The 11,731-nt window shown below is 47.3% G+C and overlaps 1 protein-coding gene across 1 annotated transcript in view; it reads right to left on the minus strand.

The window, feature by feature from the left end:
• The window catches only part of GARNL3 (GTPase activating Rap/RanGAP domain like 3), a 125,734-nt gene that overhangs the window by 18,910 nt on the left and 95,093 nt on the right, over positions 1-11,731 (minus strand). Inside the window, exons 19-23 of the mRNA XM_011364347.2 lie at positions 10,249-10,360; positions 5,783-5,881; positions 5,346-5,462; positions 4,590-4,765; positions 2,782-2,940 (exon numbers count right to left, since the gene is read on the minus strand). Of these exons, the coding sequence (XP_011362649.2) occupies positions 2,782-2,940; positions 4,590-4,765; positions 5,346-5,462; positions 5,783-5,881; positions 10,249-10,360 (663 nt within the window). The remainder of the gene's footprint in view (positions 1-2,781; positions 2,941-4,589; positions 4,766-5,345; positions 5,463-5,782; positions 5,882-10,248; positions 10,361-11,731) is intronic.

Below are 11,731 nucleotides of genomic sequence, written 5' to 3' on the forward strand. Positions count from 1 at the left end.
GGTGGTTTTGAAAATTCAAAATGCAGACTTGGAACAAGGGAAGCCCGTCCCCTGCCTGGCCGGAGAGGAAGCCACTGTTAGGCCAAGGTCCAGCCTTCCCATGTGATCCCGATGTGATTCCAGGCCCAAATGAGAACCCTGGGGACTTGGGCCAGCGAGTAGGCCGGAGACCCAGACCTCGCTACCACGTCTGCAGCCCCTTCCACAGGAGACCTTTGCTTTGGGGTGGTGGCTAGTGCTGGCTGCGGGAGTTGGGACGGCGGGTCACTGGAGGCCTGTCATAAGACGAACTTGATGCTGACCTTCAGTATGCCGCTCTGCTGCTTCTGGAGCATTTCCTCTCTGGAGCTAGGACCGTCTTAGACCCTGAGGTGGGGTTGAGGCCTGCCATGGCAACGGAGCGGGCTTGGCTGACAAGTGAAGAGGGATGGGGGCAGGAAACTAGGCCACCCAGTCCCCATGGGTGCCGAACACAGAGCAGGTGGCCAGCGAGCGTAACTGACCTGAGGCAGGTCGACCTCTCCTGCTTCCACTGAACTTGGGAGGCCTGAGCGGAGGGACGTCCTGGTGACAAGCTAGTCCGGATCCCACAGGCCGTTTCTGCTTTGGCTCTTTGAAAACGCATCGTTCGGGGCTTTTTCATTCCTTCAGGCTTCTCTTCTCAGCTAGACAGTAAATTCCTTGCAGACAGGCGCTGTGTCTGAGCATCTCTGCCTGCTTAGCAAACGCTCAGCAGCTGCTGCTTGATGGGAGGGGGACTGTGTACGCTGACCCGCTCAGGTCACGAAAGGGCTTAAGGTTTTGTAAAAAAAAAAATATTTTCTCTTAGGGAAAAGTTTTGTATCTGTTTTCAAAAGCGTATTAAAGATGGGGAATTTTAGAATTGTTCTCCATGGCTTTCAGAAAAACAAAACATAGACTATGTTTTGCCTTAAAAAAAAACTGTTTTTAACCCAATTTTTCCTGAATCTTAGAATCTTCATGAGTCTTGGGGAAAAAAAAAATCTACAGCTACTCTCATGAATTATCAGAATATTAAATATAAGGAAATAATAATAATCACTGGAAAAAGCAGGTTCAGTCACGGGAAACTAGTTGCCAGGGAAAGGCCTGATGGAAGGAAGGCCTGGCAGGCCGTGATTTTCTGCCCCTTCGGCCGGTCACGCAGATTGTTTTGAAAAGCAAGAAGGGCAACCGGGCCCTTCCGCCTCGGAAGTCGGCAGGCTGGAAGAGGCTGTAGGCGCCCGGCTGCTGGGACAGACGGGCAGACCTCCTGGCTTTAAATCAGAAAGAGTTTCGGGAGAGACTCGTTCTGTTAGTCTACGTTAGCGTCACTTGGGGGAGATTTAAAACATACTGATTCCCAGGCACCGCACGCCCAGGATTCTGATGAAACTGACTTGGGGTAGGGGTGGGGGAGTGTGTGCGTGCACAGAGAACCCATCTTTTTACAGCTTTCTGGGCAATTATAGCCGGAGTTGAGAAGCAGTGTATTCCAGTGGATTTAAAACCTGTCTAGATATTAGAACCACCTGGGGATTATTTAAAAATTTCAAAACCTGTGCCACACCCAAGACCAGGGAAGTCTTTGGGGGTGGGACACGGGCATCGGTAGCTTTTGATGCTCCTCAGATGACTCCAGCTGCAGACAAGCATGGGCACCACCAATATATGCATCAGAGAAATGACGGACTGATCCGTGATGGATAACAGCTGAGGACAAGAAGGCCTCCTAATTATATCTAGATTTTTCTTTTTCTGATTTTCCTATTTCTTCAAACCTTGCTCTCGTGAAGTGTTAAGCCTTCTTAATACAGTAATTAGCCATTTTAATGAACATTTATGTAGGACATGTCCTACCTAATACAAGCTGTATTTTTTATGTCCTGCAAAGCATGATTAGAAAAAATTCTGCGGTCTCTCGACCTAGCTGAACGGGGCGATGTCCCCCATTCTGCGCTGTCCTTGGTACCCACGCCGGGGTGCTGGCACTGCACTGTGCAAACGCAGGCAGCTCAGGTGTTATCAGGCCCTGCCCTGCTTCACAGCGAGAAGCCCACACGGAGCTGAAGAGCTCTGCGACCTGGTAGGTCGGCATCAGGCATCAGCGTGGAGCTGCTCCAGGGACAGTCAGGTCACCAGGTCTCAGGTGGTGAGTGCTCTCTGCCCTCCAGGGCCGCTGACGTTCAGACTCACACAGTTATCTTTAGAGCTTCGGTGCAGTTTCGAGTGGGCCCTAGATTCTGTCCAAAGCCAGGATGTCACTGCTTTCTGTGCAGCTCAGGCCAGGGACACAGCTCCGGTGCTGATCTGTGCACTCTCTCTCTCTTTCTGCCCCTTCTTCCTTTTCTAGTGGCCTCTAAGGGATGGAGACAGGGGGCTGTACCCTCCCCAGCTACCTAGGCCCCAAGCTGAGAGCCAGCAGGGCTACTGAGAGCAACCTCATTCTCCGAAGGCCCTTCCGATATGAATTAACGAATGCTCTCATTGACTTAGTTATCTATATGTAGCTTTTTGACAGTTCATTTCTCGTTTATTGGGAAGGATGGAATGACAAGGAAAAGCTGAACAGGGCGATGGGACCGTCTTATTAGATCGAACCATTCTGACCAACAAAAACGGGAACTCGATGAGGTGCAGCCTAAGTAGTATCTCCCATAATATCGATAAGATAAATAAGACATAACTTGGGAAGAAATCCTAATCGTGGCTTCGCAAAGCTCGAAGACGCAACCCCTCGTCTTCTCTGATTCCCAGCTGCCCCTGCGTCTGTCCACTCACCCTGCTGGCCTCCACGTGGTGCAGTCTGAAGGCCTCGCCCGTGCTCTCGTTCACCACATCGAACTGGTGCCGGTACGCCACGCAGATGAGATTGTCACTCTCTTCTGTCGGCCCATCCACTAAGGTCATCACCGCGGGCACGTCTGACAGACAGATCTCCTGGGCGGTCGGTGACGGTGTAGGAGAAAGGGGTTAGGACACGGAGCTGCCACCTTCCTATCAAGCCCCCACTTCCCGCCCCCCCCACACCCCCCCTCCGGGAGTGGGTGCCCCTCCCCGGGCTTCTGCAGACCCCGCCCCTGCCCAGAAGGCAGAGACAGGAGTGTGGCAGGGATCGTGGCAGACTTCTCCCTCCCACGATCTGTCCTCAAGACTCAGACCTCTGCCCACTGCCCAGGAAACAGATCCGCCAGTGCGATCTGCGTTAGCCTGCACGCACTCCTGTCCTGTCCTGTGATTTAATAAAAATAATGACTACTAAGGGCTAACTTTGTTGAACGCTTACAGTGTGTGGCACTGTTCTCACTGCGTCCTCGTTCTGAAGTAGGTAAGGCTATTGTACTACGTGACAGATGAGGAAACTGAGGCTCGAAGGTCATGTGATTGCCTAAGGTCACAGCGTATACGTGGTAGAGCCAAGATTCAAATTCGAGAAATCTGATTTCAAAGCTCATACGCCACATAAATCTTCGTTAAAATTGCTAATTACTGTATTAAGAAGACTAACACCTATTTAGAACAAGATTTTAACTTATTTTAATGGTTATGCTGTTCTATTCCCCCTAACGAATATTAGCAGAAATCGATATGCATAATTCAGGAGGCTTTAACTCGAGGCAAAAATCATTTCTCAGCTTGCCTATAGGCCTACTCTGCCTCAGTGGCCAATGTTTGATGCATTTCACACCTTAACGTATCACAGTTTTTAAAGAGAGAAATGGTATGATGAAGAAAAGAACTTGACCTTCAACGAGGCTTCTTCTCAAGGTTCCACCCTCGATCGATCAGCAAATCTACTGACGAAGGCGAGCAGGGCCGCCTTGCCCTCTGCTTCTCCCCACCTCTCTGGCCACCAGAGCCACTGTCACCTGTTGCTAGGGGCTTGCATTAGTCTCTTAGTGAGTTCCTTATTCCGCTCTTGGCCCCGATGCTCTCCAGGGGCCAGAATGACCTTTGTAAAACATGCCACTTCTCTGCTTCCACTCAGACTCAGAGCCAGAGTCTGTGCAATGGCCTGGTCCCCGTCCTCTCTGCCCCTCATGGCTGTTCCCTCGGCTCCAGCGACTCCCCCGCCCCTTGAGTACGCCTTGACCGGAGCCTGGAACGCCCCCTCCCCAGATACTGCCCTCACTCAGCCCCATATCGCATTTGGATCTCTGCTCAGAGGCAACCTTCTCAGAGGGGGCTTCCAGGACGTCTTTTCTAAAATAGAGCCCCGCCTCCCCGATCCATCTCCCTCTGTCCCCTTACCCTACTTTACGGTTATCTTCCTGGACTCATAGATTTATCTGCTTATTTCCGTTATCCTGCAACTTGACAGCAATCTCCCTGAGAAGAGAGGCTTTGTTTTGTTCACTGCCGTGTCCCCAGGGCCTAGTGCAGCACCTCCGGGCGGGGTCACTGGCACGAATGAGCTGGACGGAGGCGGAAAAGCCCCCTCTGCCTCAGTCCTCTGCAGGAGACTACGGCAAAGGGTGAGGGTGTCCCCGGCGGGTTGCTGACTACGGGATGACAGACTCTGAATGGCAGGAGAGAGTCGCCTCGTGACCCCTTGGCCAGGAGAGAGGGGGTCGGAAGAGGAAGCCTACCCTGATGTATTGGAACTCTTCGACAGGTGACTCCGACAGGGGAGACAGGAGGGAGGTGCTGGTCACCCCTCTTAGCTTGCTGTGTTTCCTCGTGATCAGGAGCAGCTTATTCCGAATGGCGACCACGATCCGCAGCTCTCTGCTGTGGTGAGTGTTAGTGGCATACAGGTGGCAACCTGGGAAGAAGAGAGACAAAATGAACGATGCTGGACACATGGCGAGAGGCTGGAAGCCCCCGGCCGGGACACTCTGGTGACGCCCGTGACCCCTGGAAACTGAGCAGGACCCAGTGCAATGACTAAGAATGCGCCTACCACCGGGAAAAATGGAGCCTTGGAATAAAAATTGGGTTCAGTTACAGGAAAATTAAAGACTTCATATTCCCTCTGTGGCAGAATTTATCTTTATACCCATCAGGCGACATGAATTAAAATGAGGGGTGATCAAGAATGAAATTCAAAAAGCCTCTTTTCACGGGTTTGCTAACAGAGCTTAACTTACCTCCAAAACCCGCTACACAGGCCTCGCGTTTCCTGTCCCCAGCGTGTGTTTTTTTTGTTTTTTGTTTTTTGTTTTTTAATTAGTCAAGCCTCTCTTAGAGAACCAGTGATGCTATCTTTGTGACATTTCCAGGTTAAAAACCAAGCCAATAAAATCAAATTCTGACTCATCTTTACTTTCAGTAAAATCTGGGCAGTCTGAGAACAAGGTCAATTGAACAGGAAGGAGCGAGCGAAGCCCGAGGGACCGAGTCACCTTTTGTCTTCTCCAGCTTGTTCTCTCTGCAGTCGCACCTGCTCCTCGCAGCCTGTTTGCTCTCGACGCCCCTTTGCACGGCGCTCAGCCTGAAGACGAAGAGGCGGGCATCCTTTCCTGGCGAGTTACCGCGGACAGAGCAGGAGGTGGAAGGAAAAGTAAAAGGACCCGGATGAACTGCAAGGGCAGATGGTGTGTGAAAAGTACCGCTGGAGGACGTAAGGATCTGAGGTGTTCTGGAATTCGGGAGAAACCCCACACCGCCTTTACCTAATATTCGGGCCAGCCACCAAAGAACCCGGAGCACTGGGCACCGGAAGAAACAGCTGGCCTGGCCTATGCGATCAGACCCGTGACCCTTAGTGTTGGTCACAGAAGGCCGCTGGCTTTCCTTCCTCCCAGAGACCACCACTTGGGGGCAGGGGGGCGGGTACCACCTTTGTCTGCTCTGAGGATCAGAAGGTCCAGAGCCTCGAGCACGTGCATCTGCTTCACTGGCAGAGTCCTGTCAAACACTGGCACTGATGGAAGGTCGTCTGGAACAGAAAACCTGGTTACTCAACCGTGCTTTCCAGAGCCTATAAAATGCGCCTCGGGGTAGTTTTGGGCCCCAGTTCTCTCTAGGCAAGGAGAAGAGTCAGCTTCTAGGACTTTCCTAAGGGCTGTACATTAAGTTCAAGCTCTGTTCTCCTCTCTGCTCAGGGAGGAGGACGGATATTTCCTTTCCCAAGGGGTTCACACCCCTCTACAGGGAGGGCGGCAGAGCCCGTAAACTACATCCTTGTCCTCAGTGTTCATTGAAGGGTAAATGGCATCTCTGAACCCTGTTTTTTTTTTTTTTTTTGCTGGGGATGCACCAAAGGACTGAACATCCAGTTTGTTTGTTTTTTTTTTTTAAAATAAGATCAGCCATTTCTCTTAAGTATTTTCTGATTTTTAGATCATTTTTGAAATTGCATCATATCTTAGGTTATTTTGTATATTTCTCAAGAAAGTAAAATTAAAATTTCCTTTTGCATTTAAAATAAACACAAGCATACTCTATTTCAACATGTCTGGGTCAATAGTTTACCTATAAATTTTCAGCATTTCTCCATATAAGAATATAAAATCTCCTTTTTAGACAAAAATGAGAAAAATATCAATTAAATTGCCCAGATAACAGGGGGGAAAAAAAAGAATTTTAGTGGAAATGGTCAGGAGGATGTCAAGTAAATGGGTGATTAAAGACATTGCCATTATATGTAAGATTTGTTTTGACGCTTACTTACTGGGATCTTAAATGGCTAGCAATTACTTCGCTCCTGGGAGACCCTAGGACATAGAAGGCTAAAAGAATTATGTCTGTTCCATAAGTAAAGGGTCTGTTGTGAGTGTGGCATAGAATCAGGGCAAGGCGGGGCAGTGCAGACATTTTAGGCAGAAGGGCTAACTTATTGCTTATCTGCATTTCGTCAGACACAGGTCTTCAAGTGCTCTGCTGTGGGTTTGGGTTTGTCTGTCTAGTTATAATTTAGCTGCAAGGGGCCCTGAACATCTTGCCTCTTCCAGGAATCTTATCTGGTTGGGAGTTTATCCCTCTGTGGGTGGTGCCAGAAGCGGGCAGAGTGCCATCCTCAGGATTGATAACCACCTCACGGGGGCGGGATCTCTTGCTCCTGCAGCCCAGTGAGGGCTCTGATTGGTTAGAGCTCAGAACCTGCCAAGCTTTTACTAGGTGGAGTGTTGTCTCTAGTTTCCCATAATGATGGGGCAAATGTAAATCTTAGGAGAGCCCATCAAACCACGTTCTTTTTATCCCCCGCCTCAAAAGGAATCGATTCGCAGGCTCTCTGTGCTCTTGATGGGACAGACTTGATTTTTCAAAACATGGGATGATCCATCATCATATTTGACTGAATAACTATGATGCTTTCATTTTGTGAATAGCAGCTAATGGACACGGAGGGCTTCCCACACACACCAGGCCCTAAGGCTAAGTGTTGCACATGTCATTTAATTTAAATGTCCCGATGACCCTAAGAGGTAGGACCTTCTAATACTGTCATTTGACAGAGGAGGAACCTGAGGTTCAGAGGTGCTAATCACTTGTCCGAGGTCACCTGTGCGAGGACAAAAAGCAGCGCACCTCCCCATGGAAGGATGGTGTGACCCCGGAAGCAAAAGCACTATAAAGAATGAATGAATGACAGGAGCACTTCCTTTTACATTTAAAACGGGAGAGAAGAGGAGACAAGGTAAGGAGAAAGGGACATGTGGATTTAATGGCAGTTCCATGACAACTTTTTTCTTCTTGTAATCTCTTTACGAAGAAACAATCTTTTAGGGCTGGCTTTTCTATTACTGTCCAAACCAAAACAAATGGTGATAGCATATTTAATCAGTATTTAGTCTCCCTTCAAAGTAGGTTTCGCTACACTTAGAATACAAAGGATATTGATTTCTTAATGACCTTGAAAGGAGCAGACTCTCAAGGGTAAGTCTAACGACATTAAGCAGAGGCTAATGGCATAGAGTGAAACTCAGCCTGAAAAGTAAGGAGAGATTCACTCATGGAAACAATTCATAATATGATTATGTGCAGACAAGAACAAGATAAAGAAATAACAAGAGAATTAAGGCTTTAAGAGCACAACTAGGAATACAAGAAAAGCCTGTAGACACATTCTCTTTTTAGCAAAAGCAAACAGGGAGGCATCACTGCATAACCAGGACACGACAAACGAGTGACACATCCAAGCTGCTGGTGGGGTGTCTGTGGCGCCACCTGCATCAGGTGACTCTCAAGTTTGGAAGAAAAAAAATTTCCTGGCAGATCACAATAATCCTTACATCTGACACCTCCAATAAATGTTGGAAGCACAAAGATGAAAATTTCAGAAAGGGACTTGGTCGTCTTGCTTTAGATGTCACATTTCAAAAAATAGAAGCAACTCAAATAGAATTTTTCCTGTGTTTTTTTTGGCAAGCCTTACGAATAGTCGCTATGAAGTACACTTTCTCTTCCCACAAAGGTAGAAGTTTAACATTCTTTCGATCGCAAAATTTTTCATAATTATTTACCTGGGACTATATCTTTTGGAAATCTGTATTAAGGTAAAGATAATAATATTGGTAGAGTTTAATTTAATTTTAATAAAATATAGCTGGCTTAGTGTAAAGAGCACTATGCTAAGGAATCACCTCTAGGTTCTGGTTCCAGATGTGCCCTGAACCACCTGGGTGAGCTTGGGCAAGTCACATCGTTTCTTTAGGCCTCAGTTTCTTTATCTATAAAACTAGGAGACTAGACTAAACCTCTAAGGTGTGTGTGTGTGTGTTGTTATTTTGAATAAATTCTTTTATTTGGTTGCTCTTTTGGCAAGAGCTGTAAATTTTGTTACCTTTTAGCAAATTCCCAAGGATACGGAAAAGATAATAACTGCTGTTTAATAAGTGACTACTATGCTGATGCTTCTTTAAGCACTTCACATGTGACAATTTAATCTCCACAATTTTCTCCTTGTAGTTAATGATCCTCATTCCCATTTTCTTCACTTCATCAGTTTTCATCATCGTAAGCTATGTTTCACTTAAAAAATTACCCCCACTTTAGAGAAAGCTGAGGCTCAGAGAGGTTAAGTTTTTTTCCAAGATCATAAAGGTTTTTCTAATCGTTCTCTAGTTTTTAAAATTAAATATTTAATTTGAATTCTGAATTTTAAATTATCTGCCTTTTAGTCAATTAGTTATATATGCAATCATGTATGTGTAGATCAACTTAAAAAAAATGTTATGAGCACACGATTAAAAAATATATCAAAAATAACAGATAAGGTCAGAAATAAGTCCATTATGAAGGCTGGCCCACCCGTCCTGTCTTCCTGCAGAAGGCACCTAATACAGGACGCAGCACACTGCAGGTACTTAGTAAACATGCTGGGTCAGGGTCTGAGGAGGGACTAAAGGTCACAGCTAAAGGTGGGAAGATGCTGCAGTTTTAGGCCATTATGCCATCTCACAGTGGTGGCTTTCAGAATTCTCATAAAACATTGCTATGGTAACCGGAGCCTGGGCAGCCTGCTTCTGTGCAGTGGAGGATGGGCCCTTGGAAGACTCTTGTCTCTCTGCCCATGGCTCCCTCTGAAGCCGCAGGAGACACTTGTTATCAGTGTTTAGCCCCTTTCACATTCATTAGGAGTTTGGAAAAACCCACAGGGGCCTCCCGCAGGAAGGGACCACAAGGTCCTTGAGTCTCAATTAAATCCCCATCTGAAGTTGAACTCCTACAACATCCTCGCCAAGGGCATGTCCGATTGGTGGCTGATTTGTGGTGACAGGAACCGACCATCTCTCTAGGCAGGCTGCTCCACCTGGCCATCAAAAGGCTTGGTGTTATACTGAGATGAAATCTGTCTTTCTGTCAAAATCTCTTTTGTTTCTACATTCATCGAAAATGGGTTAAACTAAGAGTCTTAGTGTTTGTTTTGGACATCAAGTACTTTTTGAATTAGAAACCTTAAAACAAAACAAAACAAAAACAAAAAGCTTCGAGAGAGAGCACGTCCCTGATAGAGCGGCCCTAAATAATGTGTCCTTGTCGATGGAAGGAAAAGTCTTGGAATCATGATGAATGTTGGCCAAAAAGGAGAGTCTTTCCTTAGGTCATTGGATATCTGCAAACTCCTTCGAGATCTGGGGAAGGTAAAGACCGATCACGCATGGCTCATCCTCTGGCTTGTTCAGAATATATTCCCTCTGCTTGTCCTGAAAACGAGGGGTTAATTTTATAAGGAAATGAAACTTTGCTAACCTTACGGCCAAGGACATATTTATGGAAAGAGAGTTGACTGGCGACCACCCCTCGCAGAAGTACTGTAAGTCATACAAACAAAGACATTCGAAGGGGCAGCTACTCACTAACCATCCACTAGCAAGACGCCCGCGTCAGTAGAGACCAGCAAGGCCTGGCCCCAGGGATCTGCACACACGGCTTCGTGAGGGAAATTACTGCAGAAACACTGCGGCTCCCAAGGCTGCGGGGAGACACAAGCATCGCGTCAGTAGAGACCAGCAAGGCCTGGCCCCAGGGATCTGCACACACGGCTTCGTGAGGGAAATTACTGCAGAAACACTGCGGCTCCCAAGGCTGCGGGGAGACACAAGCATCGGGATGTGAGTGCACAAGAAAGAACACGCCACGGCCCATCGAACGGGTGGCACAGGAAGTGCAGCCCCCGAAACAGCAACACAGATCCCCTCCACGCCCTGGCAGCCAGATGGGCTCTGGACTCAGCTCCCTTTCTGAAGGAGAAACGTCTCCTTTCAGATACGTATGCAATGGGAAAAGAGTCATGACCTGTCTCTATATTGTAAACGTTGTTCAGGGGTAAGGTTTTCTAAGCAAACATTTTTCTTTTAACACCTGGAAGTTCAACCAATTGGTGCCTACTTTTTTTTTTTTTTTTGAAGATTCACATTAGTTCATCATAAAAGGAAGCCCTATGTCATTCTATTAAAAATGTCAGATTCCTGTGCTGCCTGATTCAACAAAAATGATTAAACCATACCCAATGCAAGAAGTCGATACTGTCTTAACAGGAAAATGCTTACTGACGCACTTGAGGCTGCGAAATCTTTTAAAAAAAAGAACGTGTTTGTAGGAATATGGCAAGTGTCGCCGATGAAATCTCATGTTCCCCCATGTGACATATTCCTACCCCGTGACCTCCTGTCTTAGTTTCAATTTCATTTCAGGCAGAGAGAGTCAGCCCTCCCTCCCACAGAGCTGCCTGTGGGTGGCTGGAGGCAGCAGGCACTGTCTAGCAGGTTCTCAGTCCCACCAGAATGGTGGACATTTTCAAAGACCTGTTATCTTCTCTCCAAAGCACGTGGCTTGGCCTCTGAGGACAAAGTTGTTTTTGGAGATTCTCAGGGACGAGTTGAAGTCTTACCTCTTCGCTTTCACATTCCATCAGATGTCTCACCTGGGCTGAACCAGAGCCCGTGTGTGCACACAGGTGTGTGCGTGCACGCTGGGTGGACGCATGCTCGCACAGTCAAAGTAGCAGTGATGGCTCGGAGGTCACCTTCAAGGGTGTCGTTTGGGATGAGGGCACATATTGTGCGTATTATCGCTCTCTTAGAAAAGTAGGTTTTCCCTTTAAGGAGCCCACGTGTTTCAAAACGAATATTGTAATGGCTAAGATGAGGCTTGGACTGCTCTGAAAAGATCACATAAAGAATGTGAAGACATTTTCTGAACTGAAACAGGGGCTACACAGTGCAGGTTTAATTGGAATGGCATTTCCCTAAGATTTCTGAAAATTCTGAGTTTGTGACTTACAGCAGGAAGACGTGAAAAAGTAAAGCCAACATAAATGCCAATGGGGCGAGGCGGGGGCAGA

The sequence above is a fragment of the Pteropus vampyrus genome, unplaced genomic scaffold (assembly GCF_000151845.1).
Source record: "Pteropus vampyrus isolate Shadow unplaced genomic scaffold, Pvam_2.0 Scaffold95, whole genome shotgun sequence".
In the NCBI taxonomy this organism is placed as follows: Eukaryota; Metazoa; Chordata; class Mammalia; order Chiroptera; family Pteropodidae; genus Pteropus; species Pteropus vampyrus.